This window comes from Meles meles, chromosome 2, assembly GCF_922984935.1.
Source record: "Meles meles chromosome 2, mMelMel3.1 paternal haplotype, whole genome shotgun sequence".
Taxonomy (NCBI): domain Eukaryota; kingdom Metazoa; phylum Chordata; class Mammalia; order Carnivora; family Mustelidae; genus Meles; species Meles meles.
The window spans coordinates 104,766,483-104,786,906 of NC_060067.1; the positions used below are offsets into that span (position 1 = coordinate 104,766,483).

Consider the following 20,424-nt stretch of genomic DNA (forward strand, 5'->3'; position numbering starts at 1 on the left):
TTATCCTAGGCTGCAAGTTGGTTCAACATCCACAAGTCAATCATTGTGATACAATACATTAACAAAAGAAAGAAGAAGAACCATATGATACTCTCAATAGGTTCTGGAAAAGCATTTGACAAAGTACAGCATCCTTTTTTGATCCAAACTCTTCACAGTGTAAGGATAGAGGTCACATTCCTCAATATCATCAAAGCCATCTATGAAAAACCCACAGCGAATATCATTCTCAATGGGGAAAAACTGAGAGCTTTTCCACTAAGATCAGGAACACAGCAGGGATGTCCACTATCACGACTGCTATTTAGCATAGTACTAGAAGTCCTAGCCTCAATAGTCAGACAACAAAAAGAAATTAAAGGCATCTGAATGGGCAAAGAAGAAGTCAAACTCCTACTCTTTGCAGATGATATGATACTTTATGTGGAAAACCCAAAAGACTCCACTCCAAATCTGCTAGAACTTGTACAGGAATTCAATAAAGTGTCAAGATACAAAATCAATGCACAGAAATCAGTTGCATTTCTCTACACCAACAACAAGACAGAAGAAAGAGAAATTAAGGAGTCAATCCCATTTATAATTGCACCCAAAACCATAAGATACCTAGGAATAAACCTAACCAAAGAGGCAAAGAATCTATACTCAGAAAACTATAAAGTACTCATGGAAGAAATGGTGGAAGGCACAAAGAAATGGAAAAGCATTCCATGCTCATGGCTTAGAAGAACAAATATTGTGAAAATGTCTATACTACCTAAAGCAATCTACACATTTAATGCAATCCCTATCACAATACTATCAATTTTTTCCAAAGAAATGGAAGAAATAATCCTAAAATTTATATGGAACCAGAAAAGACCTCGAATATCCAGAAGAATGTTGAAAAAGAAAACCAATGTTGGTGGCATCACAATTCCAGACTTCAAGGTCTATTACAAAGCTGTAATCAAAGTAAATCGGGGAAAATCAGAGGAGGAGACAAACCATGGGAGACTGTGGACTCTGAGAAACAAACTGAGGGTTTTGGAAGGGAGGGGATAGGGAGATGGGTTAGCGTGGTGGTGGGTATTAAGGAGGGCACGTATTGCATGGAGCACTGGGTGTGGTGTATAAACAATGAATCTTGGAACACTGAAAAAAATTAAATTAAGAAAAAAAAGAAAAGAAAGCTGTAATCATCAAGACAGTATGGTACAGGCACAAAAACAGACACATAGATCAATGCAACAGAATAGAGAGCCCAGAAATGGACCCTCAACTCTACGGTCAACTAATCTTTGACAAAGCAGGAAAGAATGTCCAATTGATAAAAGACGGTCTCTTCAACAAATGGTGTTGGGAAAATTGGACAGTCACATGCAGAAGGATGAAACTGAAGTATTTCATTACACCACACACAAAAATAGACTCAAGATGGATGAAAGACCTCAATGTGAGACAGGAATCCATCAAAATCCTTAAGGACAACACATCCAGCAACCTCTTCAACTTCAGCTGCAGCAACTTCTTCCTAGAAAGATCAACAAAGGCAAGGGAAGCAAGGGCAAAAATGAGCTATTGGGACTTCAAAATCAAAAGCTTTTGCAAGGAAAGGAAAGAGTCAACAAAACCAAAAGACAGCCCACAGAATGGAAGAAGATATTTGCAAGTGACATATCAGATAAAAGGCTAGTATCCAAAATCTATAAAGAACTTATGAAACTCAACACCCAAAGAGCAAATAATCCAGTCAAGAAATGGGTAGAGGACATAAACAGACATTTCTGCAAAGAATCCAGATGGTCACCAGACACATGAAAAAGTGCTCCACATCACTCGGCATCAGGGAAATATAAATCAAAACCACAACGATACCACCTCACACCAGTCAGAATGGCTAAAATTAACAAGTCAGTAAATGACAGATGTTGGCAAGGACACAGAGAAAGGGGAAGCCTCCTACACTGTTGGTGGGAATGTAAGCTGGTGCAGCCACTCTGGAAAACAGCATGGAGGTTCCTCAAAAAGTTGAAAATAGAGCTACCCTACAACCTAGTAATCTCACTACTGGGTATTTACTCTAAAGATACAAATGTAGTGATCCAAAGTGGCACATGCACCTGAATGTTTATAGCAGCAATGTCCACAATAGCCAAAGTATGGAAAAAACCTAGATGCCCATCAAAAAGAGAAAGAAGATGTGGTATATATATACACAATGGAATACTATGCAGCCATCAAAAGAAATGAAATCTTGCCATTTGCGACAACATGGATGGAAGTAGAGGGTATTATGCTGAGTGAAATAAGTCAATCAGATAAAGAAAATTATCATATGATCTTCCTGATATGCGGAGTTTGAGAGGCAAAGTGTGGGGTTTGGGGGATAGGGAAGGAAAAAATGAAACAAGATGGGATTGGGAAGGAGACAAACCATAAGAGACTCTTAATCTCACAAAACAAACAAAGTGAGGGTTGTTGGGGTATGGAGAGGGTGGTTGAGTTATGGACACTGGGGAGGTTATGTGCTATGGTGAGTGCTATGAAGTATGTCAACTTGACGATTCACAGACCTGTACCCCTGGGGCAAATAATATATTCTATTATTATACATTACATTATATGTTAATAAAAACAAAAAAAGAAAAGGCAAATAGATCAATGGTACAGAATGGACACCTCAGAAATACACCCACATAAATGTAGTCAACTGATATTCTCTAATAAATGATGCTGGAACAACTGAACATCTACTTGTAAAAAAAAAAAAAAGAATCTAAATGCAGATCTTATGCCCTTCACCAAAACTGACTCAGAATGGATCACAAACCTAAATGTAAAATGCAATAGTATAAAAACACCTAGAAGATAAAATAAGAGAAAACTTAGATGACTTTGTAGGTGATGACTTTTTAGACATGTCACCAAAGTCATAATCCATGAAAGAAAGGGTTGATAAGTTGGACTTTATTAAGTTTAAATACTTCTATTCTGTAAAGGACAATATCAAGAGAATGAGCAGACAGGCCTCCGAGGGGGAGAAATGATTTGCAAAAGGCACCTCTGATAAAGGACTGTTGTTCAAATTATACAAAGAACCCTCAAAACTCAATAATAAGAAAAGAAACAACCTGATTAAAAAATGGGCTAAAGACTTTAATGGATACCACAACACAAAATACATAGAGATAGCAAATAAGCATATGAAATGATGTTCCACATCACAAGTCATCAGAAAAATGCAAATTAAAACAACCATGAGATATCACTACATATGTATCTGAATGGCCCAAATCCAGAACATTCACAACGCCAAATGCTGCAGAGGACGTGAAGCAACAGGAACCCTATTCATTGCTGGTAGGAATGCAGAATGACACAGTCATTTTGAAAGATAGTTTGGTAGGTTTTTATGAAACAAAATATATTCTTACCATATAATGCAGACATTATGCCACTTGGTTTTTACCCTAATGAACTGAAAACTTGTCAAACAAAAGCAAACACATGGGTGTTTATAGCAACCTTATTCAAAATTACCTAAGCTTGGAAGCAATGAAGATGTCCTTCAGTAGGTGAATGGATAAATTAAACCATGGTATATCCGGAAGAGTAGTATTCAGCCCTAAAAATAAATGAGCTGTTAACCCATGAAAAGATGTGAAGGAAAGTAAAAAGAATATTACTGAGTGCAAGAAGCCCATCTGAAAAGGCTACAGAAATACCTCATGATCTGTAAAGTGCAACAAAGCAAAGCATAATAAAACAAGGTATGCCTGTACGTACTGCATGATTTCAACTCTGTGACATTCTGGAAAAGGTACAAGTCAGTAAAAGATCAGTGACTGCCATTGGATGGGGTTGGGATGGACAAACAGGTAAATCACAGAGGAGTTTTAGAGCAGTGAACATACTGTCCATGACACCATAATGATGAATATATATCATTATGTGTCTGTCAAAACCCAGAGACAATACCAAGAGTGAACAGTAAACTATACGATGTGGGTGATCATAATGTGTCAGTAGAGGTTCATCAGCTGTAGCAAATGGGACACTTTGGTGGGGGATGTTAATAATGGAGGAAGTTGTGCATGCGAGGGGCCAGGGATTGTATGGGAGATCTCTGTACCTTCTATCTCAACTTTGTTGTGAACACCAAACTGCTCTAAAAAATTAGGTCTTGGGTGCCTGGGTGGCTCAGTGGGTTAAGCCGCTGCCTTCGGCTCAGGTCATGATCTCAGGGTCCTGGGATCGAGTCCCGCATCGGGCTCTCTGCTCAGCGGAGAGCCTGCTTCCCTTCCTCTCTCTCTGCCTGCCTCTCTTGTGATTTCTCTCTGTCAAATAAATAAAAATAAAATCTTTAAAAAAAAAAAAAAAAAAAAAATTAGGTCTTAACAAAAAAGAGTAGCTGGGTAATAGAAAAAAAAAAGGAAAGAGGGAAAAATTTGCATGGTTGCCTAATAAGCAAAAATGAATGACTATTACTTCTAGCAACAGTTAAAGTCATTTAGTGAAGGTGACAGCTAGAGAAGACAATGTGACAAGAGTCCTTCTAGGACACTTAAAAATTCATGACCAAATAGCTTTGTTCACCTACGGTTTCTTCTGTTTGGTATGCAGCCAAAGTTTTAGTAAATTGCTTTAAGAAGCTCTAATTATTTATCATCTACCTACAAAAGCTAAGTATATTTTAATATTTACTAAATATTTCTGTAGTTGTTTTTTTCTCCCTTGGTCCAGTGAACTGACTATACTCATAACTGTAATTCTGTCCTTTGTTCAGTGAGAGTAGCAAAATTTCATTACGTTGTTTGAATTCTTCTTGTGGGGAAGTGGGAAGTTTGAATTTCTCTTATTGGGACTGGGCTGGGGTGGGAGGGTGTTGAGGACATTCAGACAGAACTGAGCATAATGTCCCAGAGTGCATCCAAGGAGTAAAACTAAAACTGAGATCCAAGCCAGCTGTCTAGGCACAGCATCTGTGCAGTGTGTAACTCATGGGAGCCCTGGTCACACGGTGAGGCAGCCAGAGGCTAGACACTACTGAGGCGGAACCCAGCTTTGAGTTGTCGAGCCAGACATGTCTTGTTCAACTAGAGACCTCGAAACAGAGGGCAGGAGAAGGAAGACTAGGTGATTTCTAGAACAGGTGCTGAAGCTACAATCCCCTTTATATAGAACAACAATGGTTTCCCTCTGGTAAGGAGGGCACCATTAAAATCACAGCAAACTCCAAAGGGATATAAAAATCATGTACATTACTACATTAAAATGTCATGACTATAGTTTCAATGTGTAGGACATAAATTGGGCCATGGCCATCTTTTTGGTTGTTATATGGGTTTTCATGGTATTACAATATTGGAACAGTGTTTTCATTATTATAATGCTTTTACGTCCTCTCCTCCCAGTCTCTTTTCTGAGATGCTTTTATGTACATTGTAGATGTAGCTCTGGGGGCTTGGCAAGCCCTCCTCTTACATAAGCTTCTGTAATAGGGCTGACCCCATAGTTTAAACTATAGCAAATTCCCTTGGGTGAGAGGCAGAGCAGAATGCTGAATGCCCTGGGCTCTGTGATCCCTTCCCTTCCCCTTTGAGGAAGAAATGGCAAGTTAGGAATTTGTTCTAATTTCCTGTCTTTCATGATTACCTGTTTTAGGACTTGCCTCCCCCTCTTCGGACCCTGAGAGAGAGGTAAGGTAGTGTGTTAGTACAGTGTGCTAGGTTGCGTATGTCATAACGAACAATTGCTTGACATAGTGTTGTCCCTGCCGTCAAGACACTGAACACCCCACTGTTAACCTGGGCATGCGTGATAACACTGGCAGTGCCACTTTCCAACTGGGGGCTCTTCACCCAGAGAGAGCACTGATATTGTTTTCCTCAAATGTGGGTCTCCCAATAAATAAAGCAGTTTCCATTTAAATTGATATTTGTTATCTGTTGTTAAAAATTAAACATATGAACATATTTTTCAGGGAGAAGAGATTCCATAATGGCATATAGGGTATGATGCCAATTACACAATTAGTCAGGAAACAAAAATATTTACAGTATTACTTCTAAGTGATAGAGCTATGAGTGACTATTTTCTTCTATATATTCTAATAAAAATTCTTTTAAAAATTACTGCTATAAAAATATTACTGCTATATAGGGTACACAATTTTTTCTTTATTTGACAGACAGAGATCACAAGTAGGCAGAGAGGCAGGTAGAGAAAGAGGGAGAGGGGGAGAAGCAGGCTCCCCGCTGAGCAGAGAGCCCAATGAGGGACTCGATCCCAGGACTCTGGGATCATGACCCGAGCCGAAGGCAGCAGCTTAACCCACTGAGCCACCCAGGCGCCCCTAGGGCACACAAATTTTAACAAAAAATTCCAACTGAACTCTTATCAACACGAAGTCATAGGATACTTTTGCTCTTTTTTCTGAAAACACAAGATTTCATAATTCACACAATTGGCTAATGTTAGCAAAATCCAAAATTAATAAATAGAATACCATATAAATAAAAATCTACTAAATGTACATATAAACATATACACTTATAAATACAATACCCTTGCAAGGGCAGAAAGAAGCTAGTAATGGTCTTTAGAGAAGGAAATTGAGTAACTATAGACATTACTGTCTCTTTGAGATTTTTGGTACTTTTGTGTTATGTAAATTTTTTAAAAAATTAAATATATAATTAAAAACAAAGAAAAATAAAAACACATGCTTAGATTCCTCCAACTACTCTTTTCAGTCACTTTTTGGTCCCTTCCTTACACATAAAGCTCTTTTCCATTGTTAGATTAGTTTGCTCTGGCTTTGATTTATTTTGACTTACTGCCAAAAATGTACAATCTCTCCTATTGCCATGTTTGGATAATAAATAACTAGAACCTGTTTTCCCACTAAATGTTTCAACCCTGAATGTTGTTGATAATGTTTCCGTCTTTGCAAAACCTCTCACAATGCTGCTATTAAAGAAGATGTAACTGCTGAGTTTGACCCTGATTTCAGGGAGGTGAAGTTTTGTTTATAGAAAAGCCTTGAAGTTACAATTAAGATATAAAACCATGATTGTCACAGAACAGTTGCCAACTCAAGGGCCAGGTCTAGACACTCAGGAGTACCCTGACTCACTCGTGCAAGCTCACTGGGATAACCTAGTGCTTTTCTCAGTTTTCAACTTCCTCCTTTCCATTTTAACTACTATATACTACCTTGTTTCTTCTGAGACGAAAAGGACATGAATCAGATGTGTCAAAAGAAGGCATGAGGCAGTGCAACAGAGCAAAGATAATTTTTTCAGCAATGGAGGCAAAGATGGTTTCTCAACAAGAGAAAAAACATGGACTAGATGACTTCCCGAAGTCTCTTCCAGAGTAGCTTGCACATGTACAGTATTTACTTTTGTTGCCTCAGGTTTAGCTAAGTATGGTTTGCAGATTGTTCTCATGGTTATATAAACACTGTATGTGTTAATTTATAAATTTTGACACTAACTGATGACAGGTGGCTTGTATGCAAAGACCGTGGTATTTAAACATTTAGAAGGGAAATAAGGACATGAAGGAAATAATGAACATTGAAAAGGTGGTAAGGTTAATAAACTCGTGGCATAAATGAACTACCTCAGTGATCATAAATGTTTCATCTGAATTCCTGATCATCTATTTAGTTAGTCAAGGTTTAAAGCATTAAAAAGTGGGGAAAAGGTTGACGGGGCAGAACTGAGAAAACTTCTGAATAACTACTATTTTAATGTGAGTGGAGGGGACCAAGTAGACCACTGGAATGAAATCAAATTCCACAAGGAGGCAGACAGAGAGCACCGAAAGATCTAAGCAAAGAGAAGTGCCAGTTGTGGAAAATCAACAAGCTATAAGCCATCTGAACAGAATAACAAGGGAAATAGAGTTAGAAGTGAGAAAACAGTAATTCAAAGTATTGAGAGTAAAAGATAAACATGCCAGCTAAACTATATATCATCATGAGGGAAATATTTTATTTTACACAGCCTGAAACACTAATTCTGAAAATTGTTCTTAAGAGTTACACAGTAAGCAAAAATAAGAAAAACAAAGAAAGCAAAAACACAAACAATGATCAGAGTGCATATATGAGATTATAGCTCAACAATAGCATGTATAATGGTGGGGCCAGTTTAACTCACCGGTGTGGTAAACAGTTTAAAATTGAGAACATTTGCATACTGAATAAACGTCTTATTCCATTTGATTTTAAAAAAAAGGTGCTCTTTAGAAAGCAGGCACGATGTGGGGGAGGGGCAGAGGGTGAGAGAGAATCTTAAGCAGGTTCTATGCATGGAACGAACACCAGGCTTCCTCTCATGACCTGAGATCATGACCTAAGTTGGAATCAAAAGTCAGGTGCTTAACTGATTAAGGCAGCCAGGTGCCCCACATTGTCTTTTTTAATATTGAGCATTAACTCATCACAAGTACAGACTTTCAGTAAATTGTGCTTATTTTGAAATGTCTTAGTCACATATGGTTTTATACATATTAAGTATTTAACATACAACTTGAAAAGGGAAAGAGAATACAGACAATTCTTTTAAATGCAGTTTTTAAAAATATTTTGTTTTATTTATTTGACGGAACGAGAGACAGCAAGAGAGAGAACACGAGGGGGACTGGGAGTGGGAGAGGGAGAAACGGGCTTCCCGCTGAGCCAGGAGCCCAACATGGGACGGGTCTCTCGATCCCAGGACCCTGAGATCATGACCTGAGCCACCTAGGCTCCCCTAGATTGCTCTTTGAGAGTCAAGAGAGAGTTTTTGCTTTTTTCAGATAGCAGGTAATGGTGATGGATTGATCCAATGGGGAGGGTAAAATCAACACACAGGAGGAAGAGGAAACTGACAGAATTGAAATCCTTGAAGAAGCCTGAGGGGATAGAATCCAAGGCATTAGTAGAGAAGTTGTCCTTAATTAGAAGCAAACAACTAGCCAGCTGACATGGGTAGAGATGCAGGTAAGTTAATAGGTGTGGTGTTGAGAGAGTGCATCTTCTTATTGTGTCTATTTTCCCAATGAAATTATGAGAAAGGACTTTAGCCCTTGTGGCATCCAAAACTTGTCAGGGAGGGGGAACCAGTGGGAGTGGCTAGGATGTGAAGGTTAGAGAATGGTAGGCCTGAAACTCTGATTTTGAGGGGGGTGAAGAAACAGAACAACAGTTCTAGGGAATGGTGGCTGGAGTGAGGGGATCAGATGGGGTGGTTGAAGGAACGATCTCAGGATAAGAGCAAGTCAAGGAACAGGTGGAGAGGCCTAGCGATTGTGTGGGTCATTTGCCTGATTAGAGAAATCACCTGACATTGACGTCGGACCTGGAGAGAGGGAGAAGGTATGGAGAGTTGGACGAAGGTCTAAATTTTTCAGAGAATAGGAGTGACTAGTAAAACCTCACCATAAAGGCAGGTAGATTGTGGCAAGTCTGGAGTTTGATGTTATGTGCACTTAAAATTAATATTTTCATAATATGTAAATAAACATTTTCTTAATAACCATAAATATCTGCCCAGAACAGAGGCTACATCAGACACAACTAGTTTATATTAAATGAAAAACACCAAAATTATTTTTATATATTTAGCAATAAAACCAGAGAGCAACTTTCTATCATGATCATTAATGTTATTCCTAATCTTACAGGATGAATAAGAAATGTCCAGACTCGGAAAGTGGCCAGTTACCTTCCAACTTGAGAACTGTGAGAGGACCAAGGAAGCCTTTGAAACAGGACTTGATCAATAGTAAGTACCTATTGAAAGTCATGAGAAAGTAAAACTAAATGTGACCTTGTATGAAGGAAAAATTCCAAGTCTTCTTTGTCACTTTTCTTTATATATTATCTTAAACCAAAACCAAACCCAACTTTTATATTTAAGGTCACCTTTACTGTACTGGTTTTCCCTAACTTGTAGGGCCAGATATTTTTCCTAGTATTTCTTGGAAGAGACTTGTGTTAAGAACATAAACTCTGCTTCTGGATGTTGTTAAGTCCTGGGGGAAGGATGTAATAATTGAAGTTGTGACAACTAGCTAACAATATTTTTATAATCATGCGGTATGTATTAAGATGCTAAACTCAGAGTCCATAAAGTTAAATATATTCGATCACTCAAACATGGCAAAATCAAATGAATAAACCTTAAACAAGGTTAACTTTTTAACTTTAAACAAGGTTATTTAAAAAAATTTTAAGTTTAAATTCAATTTAGTTAACATATAGTGTATTATTAATTTCAGTGGTAAGTTTAGTGATTCGTCAGTTGCATATAACACCCAGTGCTCATTACATCACGTGCCCTCATTAATGCCCATCATCCAGTTGCCCCATCCTCCTACGCCCCTCCCCTCCAGCAACCCTCAGTTTTTTCCCTATAGTTAAGAATCTCTTATGGTTTGCCTCCCTCTGTGTTTTTATCTTATTAGAAGGCAAAAGAAAAACTGAGAAAATTACTTGTAACATGTGGGATGAAAAAGAATATCCCTAATATATAAAGAAGTTTTGTAAAACAATAAGAAAAAGACAAACCTATTTTTTTTAAAAAAAGGGCAAGAGATGTGAATGTGAATAGGGATTGAAGAGAAAATAAATGGCTAATGAATATATAAAAAAAGGTATGTTGACTTCTCAAACACTGTTAATGAGAATGAAAATTAGAATGGTATTGACTTTTTGGTTGTCAGCTGGTAAATTTTTATCAAAATCCCTAATATGTATACACTTTGATCAGCAATTCCACTTCTAGGAATTTATTCTAAGGAGATGGGTGACAAAACTTAAATCAGAAAAGAGTGTCTCAGCATCAGTAACAGTAGAAAAACATTTGTAAGTGTCTGTAGTCACAAAAAGAAACATCCAACAGATTGCTGAATGAAACGAATATGTTATAAAATAACCTGTGTAATTTTGATTACATTTATGTAAAAATATATGTTCAAAATATATGTGGCTGTGTGTATGTGTATGTAAATGTCCCAACTGATGCCTGCAAGGATGTTTCCCAACCATGTGAACGGTGGTTATCTTTAAGCAGGGGGATTCTGATCATCTTTACTTCCAAGTTTGTGCTTTTGTATACCTGTTTCAATTGTGTATGAGGACTGTTTACCAACCCAGTGATTAGGTTATCCCTCCTCAGGGTTGTTGCTCTTATTCTCCCCTCAGCCTGGAACACCTTTTAGCCCTTTCAGTTCTTGGCTGTCATGTCCCCCATTGGAAGGGTTTGCATTTACTACTGTATTTGAAATAGAAACCTTACCCCTCTGAGCCCATGCGCCATCCCTTGTCTCCACTTTGGTTTTCTCCATTCTACTTGCCACCATCTAATATGTTTTAATTTATATTTGTTTATTAACTTATTAGTTATCACCTGACTCTTCCTCTCTCCCATTAGAAAGTAAACCCCATAAGGACAGGACTTTGTTTTGTACTGAGCTGTAACCCCAGAGCTGGGAACAGTGCCAGTTACAATATCAGGTACTTCATACACGCACATATATGTGAGTCAAGTATTCTTGTGCCTGTACTCTAATTCCTTATAAGAAATTCTCCAAAAAGGCCTTGATTAAAAAGGAGGAGAATGATTAACTTATGAACACTTCAAGTATTACCTTACATTCAGGTTAATTTCTATGTTGAATTTTACTCAGCTGAAGTTTAATTGAGCTCTCAATGTAGGGGGGAAACACATTTTTTTCTTCCAAATCCTTGATCATCTTTGAATCAAATTAAGTGCCTCGTTCCTAAACTGCTGAAAACCTGTTGCTCACAACAGGTAAGAATCCAGGAAAGAACACATAGAAATTTCAAAGTGGCAGAAACTGTGAACTTTCTCCCCATATTTTGGAATACAGTTTTCTTGGCCAGATGGAGGGACTCTGGGTGTCCCTCTGCTGACAAAGGAAATACGAATCCGATGCTGCTTTCCACCACTCCAAGCCCAGGCCTCAAGGAAAAGGGCCCATCCCTCCACCCTCACTGTGGCAGATACTATACTTGGATGATTTGATTTCATGGTGCTGGTGATATTTAGGATATGGTTGCGGGGGGAGGCTCCAAGTTGCATTTACCTGTTTATTTCTCAAGGGCTGAACCACTTCCCTAATGCACAACTCGAGATCATTGAGGTAGTCTTTTTCTGTCTGTATCAGCTCCTTAATGATTTTCGAACGCTTTGCCATCATTCTCTGCACCTGGTGCTCCTCCTGAGTTAGGGTCTCAGTGGCAGAAGCCCCGGCCTGGGGAGTCATCTTTTCTGTTAAATAAAAACATGTATGTACAAGTGAGACATTCTGCTGAGGTTTCTTCTTTCATCGTTACAAACACTGTTGGATTGCTTTTAGCAAGGAAAAAGGCACAAAGTGTCTTCAGAGTATGTTCTTAGGAAGAAATGTGTAGTAGTTTGCCCTAAGGTTGAAATCCTATGAAACTATGAGCAACAAGGGACGAGAGAATAGATACTTCTAACTAGTCAGCTGAATGGCACTTGACTGTCATGGTTTATCTTTAAAAATCCCTTTGTTACTATATTAAGCTATAAACCTTGTCTTCAGGCTGGAGATAAAAAATGTATTAAAATCAGTTCAGAACTTCTTCTGGATACACTTGCTTTTTTTTTTTTTAATATTTTATTTATTTGACAGAGAGAAATCACAACTAGGCAGAGACGCAGGCAGAGAGAGAGGAGGAAGCAGGCTCCCCGCAGAGCAGAGAGCCTGATGCGGGGCTCAATCCCAGCATCCTGGGATCGTGACCTGAGCCGAAGGCAGAGGCTTTAACCCACTGAGCCACCCAGGCGCCCCAGGATACACTTGCTTTTAAATCAAGGGATGATTTTTAATTAGTAAGTGGAACGCCTTCCCATTTTGCCCCTATTATTAAAAATAATTGTCCCTCTTCATTCATATGTGGAATATAAGAAACAGCACAGAGAGTCATAGGAGAAGGGAGGGAAAACTGAAAGGGAAGTAGAGGGAGAAAAACGAGAGACTGTTAACTCTAAGAAACAAACGGAGGGTTGCTGAAGGGAGATGGGTGGAGGGATGGGGTAGCCGGGTGATGGGTATTAAGGTGGGCACGTGATGTAATGAGCACTGGTTGTTACACACAACTGATGAATCATTGAACACTACATCTGAAACTGATGATGTACTATATGTTGGTTAATTAATTTAAGTAAAAAAAATTGCCCTTCATTCTTAGTAATATGCAAACCTCAATGACATGGAATGAGGAGTGAGGAAGGGGTAGATTGAATACATGTCAACTAGGATTTTTCACGGCCCATCTTCAATATCAGGCATATCTTGTTATTTCAAAATTCTTAAACTGCCAAATGGAAAATTTCAATTAAAAAATTCACTGTGTAGGGGCGCCTGGGTGGCTCAGTGGGTTAAAGCCTCTGCCTCAGATCATGATCCGGGGATCCTGGGATCGAGCCCCTCATCGGACTCTCTGCTCATCAGGGAGCCTGCTTCCTCCTCTCTGCCTACTGCCTTCCTCTATGCCTACTTGTGATCTCTGGCTGTCAAATAAATAAAATTTTTAAAAAATTCACTGTGCAGAGGAGATATTGAGATAAATGGGAAGGCTCACATAGAGCCAGGGTTATAATATGAGAAAGCTAAATGTCTTCAAGAATGAGCTTCCCACAGCAATGGAAAATTTTGGAAGCCCCAAACGAGGTCACAGATGAAGTCAGAGCAGTGATAGATAGTAGGGCAGTGTGTGTGTGTGTGTGTAAATGAATTTTCTTCAAGCCTGAAATCATCACAAATTTCATGTTCATCTTAATGTCTCCCATTGCAAAAGTAATTTTATTTCCCTTAAAACTAAAGCGATTCTTTTTTTTTTTTAAGATTTTATTTATTTGACAGATAGAGATCACAAGTAGGCAGAGAGGCAGCCAGAGAGAGAGAGAGGAGGAAGTAGGCTCCCCGTTGAGCAGAGAGCCTGATGCGGGGCTTGATCCCAGGACGATCCCAGGATGATCCCAGGACTCCGGGATCACTATCTGAGCTGAAGGCAGAGGCTTTAACCCACTGAGCCACCCAGGCACCCCAAAACTAAAGTGATTCTAGTAACCGATACATGAGATATCTTCGATGCTGACACCACCTCCTGAGAATGTAGAACTTTACAAAGGGCTTATAAAGGGTCTGTATGGAAAGAAAAAAAAAAACTACACAGTATATGGAAATGGAAATAAAGAGAGAATTTTCTCTCTGCTCACTCCAGAAACAAGGCTAAGACAACTGGAGAATCATTACAGTAGAGGGTTCAACATAATTACTCAACGTAAAGAGACTGCTCCTAGAAGAAGTAAGGAACACTCCTCTCTCCTTGGCCCATTCATCCCAGGAGTTCAGTCAGAGGCTCCATAATCAAACATCTGTGGATGATGGTTAAAGGTATTTCCAACATTAGTTTGACAGGTACCCTAGATGGGTCTTTAAGCGATCCTGACTTGCAAGTGAATACGCTTCTAGATCCTCTGCCCAGTAACTATTCTTCCTTTAGCAGGAAAGATGAGGGATTTGATAAATGGCATCTGAGAGCCCAGAGTTTTACAAGGCTTGGGACATTTGGTGTCAAAGAAATAATCTACTTAAATTCTGTAAGAAGAGAAAATCTATGCAAGGAGAGAGAAGGAATGCATGAGGTGGTCTGCAGCTTTCATATCTTGAGTTATGTTATGAGAATTTTTAGATGCTTGCTAATATTTTTTATTGGAAAGTAGAAGAAATCTGCCTTCTAGCACCCCAAATTCAAAAGGAAATGTTACAATGAGGCATCTTTCCTATGAATTATTTTGGATCTAAAAGAGGAAGTTAGGTCACTGAAGAGGAGAGACGGCGTGAGCAGGTTGTATACACAACTAGACCTTTGTGAGCCTCCTTAACAGGGCAGAGGGGGGACAATGGGGGTTCCTTTCTCCTGGGACATATGAATTGGCTCATAGAAAGAAACCTCACTAGTAAAGAGCTGACAAACCGGTTCAGATTGTATCTAGTTATTACCTAATGCCTTGAAAATAAGAGGGACCCTGTTGAAAAACTGTTTTGACTGATACCTACTTTCCCAAGTTCTAAACTTTTTGTGCCTTATAAAATAATCTGTCAATGATTTGGGGGCTAGCAAGGATAAAGGAGTCTTCCCTAAGCATTGACAAAGAAATATCCCTAATATCCATTCTCAGGTCCCCTTTACTCCTGAATTCCAGGACTCAATTACTGTACCAATTCAACCTATTTCACAGATTTTCCAGTTATGGCACTTAATTTTTTTAAATTTTTTAAAAAGATTTTATTTATTTATTTATTTATTTATTTATTTGACAGATCACAAGTAGGCAGAGAGGCCGATGCAGGGCTTGATCCCAGGACCCTGAGATCATGACCTGAGCCGAAGGCAGAGGCTTTAACCCACTGAACCACCCAGGTGCCCCTCCGGTTACTGCACTTTAAATGTCCAACATCACATATATCAATTAAAAACTGCTTAGATTTTCTAATGCAGGTCCACAACATGTTCAGAACTAAGTTAGGGGAGTCACAGTGATGGAAATCAAGTGTCATTCAAGATACTGATTTTCAGAAACTTTCCCCCTCAGGTATGAACATCTTTTCAGAGAATTTGGAGTTCATATCTTATGAGATACCTTTGTTTCCTCTTTTGATGGAAGTTTACTGCAGAAACAAAGGCCTGGCTTGCATCATTTCATGATCCGATCTCTAAACACTTTCTATATTTGCCTTTCTTAAACCAACAAACTCTTCTCAATGCACTGTGGGGACAAGTTTTATTTTTATGAGATCCTTCCCTACTTTTAAACTTGCATCTTTTAGTTATGCTATGTTTTATAAAACATTTGTACAACATGACTATTACCAATGTAGACCACCCAAATCAGTCAGCTATCATAACCCTTTCTTTCTAGATAAAGGAACAGAGGAGCTAAGTATTTAGGAAAGAAGGAAAAATAGAGTTCATTCATTAGAAACGAGTATTTTCTAGCAGTTAGCTTAAATTACAGGACTATGTCAAAATTAAAGTGAGACAGGCCCAAAGGCTAGATGGTTTTAATCAAAATATGCCACTGGTGGGGGGGTACCTGAGTGGCTCAGTTGGCTAAGCATCTGCCTTTCACTCAGATCATGATCCTGAGGTCCTGGGACTGAGCCCCACATCAGGCTCCCTGCTCAGTAGGGAGCCTGCCCCCCCAACCCCTGCTCACACTCTCTCAAATAAATAAATAAAATCTAAAAAAATATGCCGCCGTTCATGCAAACAATTTCAGGTAAATGGCATGCTTTTCCTAATCCTCTATTTCTTTCACCCTCAAGCTTTTCTTTTTTTTTTTTCTAGCAGTGATCATTAATTTTCACTATTCTAGCCACAGATTTCATAGGTAACCTATGTGGACATTCTCGACAGAGGAAGTTTATGTAAAAGTAGGTGGCTGCCGTCTGGGGAAAGAATAATCAGACTTAGTGTCAGCTCTGCCACTCCGAGCACAAGAACATGGTGGATCAATTAGAAATCCTCACTGAGACTCAGATTCCTCATCTGCAGAATAGGAATGAAAACCATCATAACATCAACAGGAAGACGGAATTAAACGAGCATCTGTATGTGGAAGCTCCTTGAGGTCTTCAAAACAACCTAAGTATTCATTATTTCTATAGACATTAGAATGCAAGGTTTCATTTCTCTACAAACTTTTCCACCACCTTGGGCAAACAACTATCCCATTATAGTATAGTTACCAACTTGTCAAGAAAAAGGTATGATTCCGAAGTACGAGGACAGCCATGTTCAGATGGGAGAGGAAGTGGAGTAAAACACAGGGGTGCTGCTCTTGGAGGAAAGTGAGACTCAAGCTGGGGTTTGGAATCCTGAGCAGCTTCCCTGGGTTGGGCGTATGTATGGGGAGAGACTTGGTTTTTAAGGAGATGAAAAGGAACCCAAAGGTAAGAACATCGTTGGGTAGGTCTGAAGACAATCTGCAATGATTGTCCAGGTTTTGCTTCATGTACACACTTTCTGCTTTGTTGTTGTTGCTACTGTTACTGCTGTTTTGGGGTGGATTTTTTTTTTTTTTTATTTTTGGAAAGATCGTATTTATTTATTTGAGAGAGAGAGTATGAGCAGGGGGAGGGGCAGAGAAAGAGGGAGAGGGAGAAGCCGACTTCCCACTGAGCCGGGAGCCCAATGCAGGGCTCAATCCCAGGACCCTGGGATCATGACCCAAGCTGAAGGCAGATGCTTAATGGACTGAGCCACCCAGACACCCCTTTGGGATGGATTTTAAAGAGAGGTAACTGGTGTTTTTTGGTTTTTTTTATATGATAAAATAATACGTATTGCAGGGATTAAATGCCTAGACTGTGGACAAGATTTTCTGGGTAAGCTACACCTCTAATACTTATTAGATCTGTGGCCTTGGACAAGTTATTTAACTCTTTTTGTGTCAACTTCCTGATCTGTAAATTAAGGGTAATATTAATAAAACCTTATAAAGTGATTATAAGGATAAAATGAATTAATGTTTGCTCAATTCAGCAGTGCCTGGCAATATTTAATATAGTAGATATTGTGTATATATTTGCTATAATTATTAAATGTAATCCCTATTTATTACCTGTAATGTAATTTTCACTGTATTATTAGTTGTATTCCTGTTTAGGCTATAAATTTCCCCAAATATATCCTTGTGATTACAGGCATACATACAGCAGATAGTCTTGCTTTCTCTCAGTTTTTGTTTTGCATTAATGGACTCAGATTCATATTCTTTCGCAAATTGCTTTTTCAGCTGTGTCAGTATTTAGTGGCTATCTTTTCTTAAGTATATATATGAACATATATCTTTATTCTTTATAATAACAGAATACTTGTCAGGCACTGCCATTTGTCTGCCCAACAGGTAATCTCCTGTTGTCTTTCATAAACTGAACACTGAATAAATAAAAATGCTTACTTGTTAGATTCTTTTTCAATCTATGGTCCACTTATGGTCAATGAGATGTAAGCAGAAATCTCTGAGAGGGGCTCTCAGGACTTGGGACAAGGAAAACTTGGTTGGGATACCTTTTCTTTTATCTTCTATGCCTCATGGCTGCTGCCTTCTTTTTCCTGTCTGGAATGTGGATGTGAGTCCTGAGGGTGCAGTAGCTAAGCTGGGACCATGGCGTGATCACTATGGGAATTGAGACCTTTGCACAATGGATGATGGTGTGGAAAGATAGGAAGAGTCTTCCTACTCCTAGACATTTTTTCTGAGATACGTAGATTTCTAGGTGTTAAGCTCCATTTTTTCTATTGCTTTTAGAAAAATGCCTTCCTATCTGATAGGGATTTTTGTATCTGGAAGTTAAGTGCTGTAAGTAACATAACCTAAAATACGAAACCCGCCTAATAGGGGAGGAAGGATATTAGGAAGACATTTTGCAATCTGGAGAGTGGATAATCATCACTATTGAAACAGCAAAATATTTGTTAAATCTGTATCTCTGCATGCCAAGGCATGTAATTAAGGGGAAATGGTAAAAAAGAAAAAATGTTGGCATGTATTGATTATTTCGTGCTACTTTCCACACAATTGTACAAATGAGATATGAATTCAAACCATGGCTAGTTAATCTATACGGAGAGATAGAAGAAGAAAAAAAAACATAAAGAAGATATTCTGCTGGTGGTCTATTATCTAAATGGACTGAGAGTGCCAATTGCATTGAAATGCCAACTGCTTCCATCTTCAAAGTGAAGCCCAAGAGATTGCTTTAGCAGGTGATGAGACTGGTGCCCCAGAACTTCTTCCACAGAGTTCTTTGCCATTCCAGAGAATGTAAACACACTAGCACATGTAAATTTGAGGGTGGTACCTGAAAGACTACTACTGGCCGTTAGGCTAAGGGCATTCTACTAAATCCTGCCTACTTGAGCCCCCGCCACTCATCTGACCCTCTGTTAATCTCCCTGCCGGTCTCTCTGGATCTCTGTTAATCTGTTGTTGTACTTCTGCTTGGAGAGATATCTGGGCTTTGGAAAACATCTCTGGATATTAGTGGTCCTGACGTAGCTTTCTGCTATTGATATGCTTTCTCCTGATTTCTATAATCTGAATTCTTGCCCATTGTAGTAGGCAGAATAATGATCCCCTGAGGGGGGTCCACATTCTAATCCTCAGAACCTTTAAATGACAGGTTACCTTTCATGGCAAAGGGGATTTTGTGGATGTGATTAAGTTTAAAGAATCTGAGATGGAGAGATATCTTGCATTATCTGTGTAGACCCAATCCAATCACTTTATTTCTTCAAAGCAGAAGAGCAAAGCAGAAGAGAACACTAGAGAAGTTAAAGTGAAAGGGACTTGACTTACCCTGGCTGGTTTTGAAGATGGAGGAGGGGCCTAGGAGCCAAGGAAGCTGAGAACAAACTTTGGCTAATAGCCAGCAAGGGAGTAGGTACCAACAATCTGAAAGAGTGAGGAATGGATTTTCCCCCTCAAACCTCTAGAAAGAGTGCAGCTAAACCCTCCTTGGTCTTAGCCTGTGATACTCTAAGGCACTTTCAACTCAGCCATTGGGGACTTTTGACTGAGAGAAAATGTGAGATCATACATTTGTGTTATTTTAAGCCATTAAATTTGTGATGCTTTGTTACAGCGACAAGAAACTAACATCCCCACATATGCTAATCCCTAAAAGAACATGTTCCCCAGGGTTTAGACTGGGGAACATTTTTAAGAACATTGAACTACAAGCTTGTAAGACCCCTTCCACCTTTTAGTGTTCCTCAGCAATTCTTGCCGCACTACCAGTTCAAGACCGCCTGTGCCGCAGCAGCTTTGTCACCCAGCATAGAAGGAGTTCCTCACTCCGGGACACCAACTCCTAAGACCTGACCAAGGTTGCTTTCAAGGAGGGAGAATTTGCTACTTGCAGCAAGCAATGAGATTGCTGGGGATAGCTTCCAAAGCAGTGTCTCCTGGTACAGCAAGCTTGGCTTGGTTATGTTGACAATTCTCATCTTGTGGTTACCAAAAAGCTCTACAAGCTCCTGTTTTCATCTTGTCATCTCCTGGTTCAGCTTTCGGGATGTTCTGCAAGTGTAACTGAACCAACAGGGTTAAGGCGGTAGATTCAAATTTTCCACAGCAGGAAAAGTGGCCGCCAATCTTGCTGGTCGCTTAAGCTTCGCTAATGAAACAAACATGGGACTGTCTGTTGGACTTTTTCTCTCAATCTACTTTTTAGCTTTTGTTCAGTTGGTTTTGAGTATAGGCCAGAAAAATCACACTGGGAAGGTGGATGTAGGGTTGGACAACATTTTCAATGACATAAACATTAAAAATAAGCCAGTAAAGAGAGGAAATAGATGTATGGAAGAAAGGCAGGCCACGC

General features: G+C 39.1%; 1 protein-coding gene across 3 annotated transcripts in view; it reads right to left on the reverse strand.

Moving 5' to 3' along the window:
- ARHGEF38 (Rho guanine nucleotide exchange factor 38) overlaps positions 1-20,424 on the reverse strand; it is a 142,738-nt gene that overhangs the window by 95,248 nt on the left and 27,066 nt on the right. For all 3 annotated transcript variants that reach the window (XR_006816824.1, XR_006816825.1, XM_045994778.1), the window contains exon 2: positions 12,088-12,272. Coding sequence is in view for 1 of the 3 variants with exons in the window: in XM_045994778.1 (XP_045850734.1) it covers positions 12,088-12,272 (185 nt within the window). In the remaining 2 variants the exon portion in view is untranslated. The remainder of the gene's footprint in view (positions 1-12,087; positions 12,273-20,424) is intronic.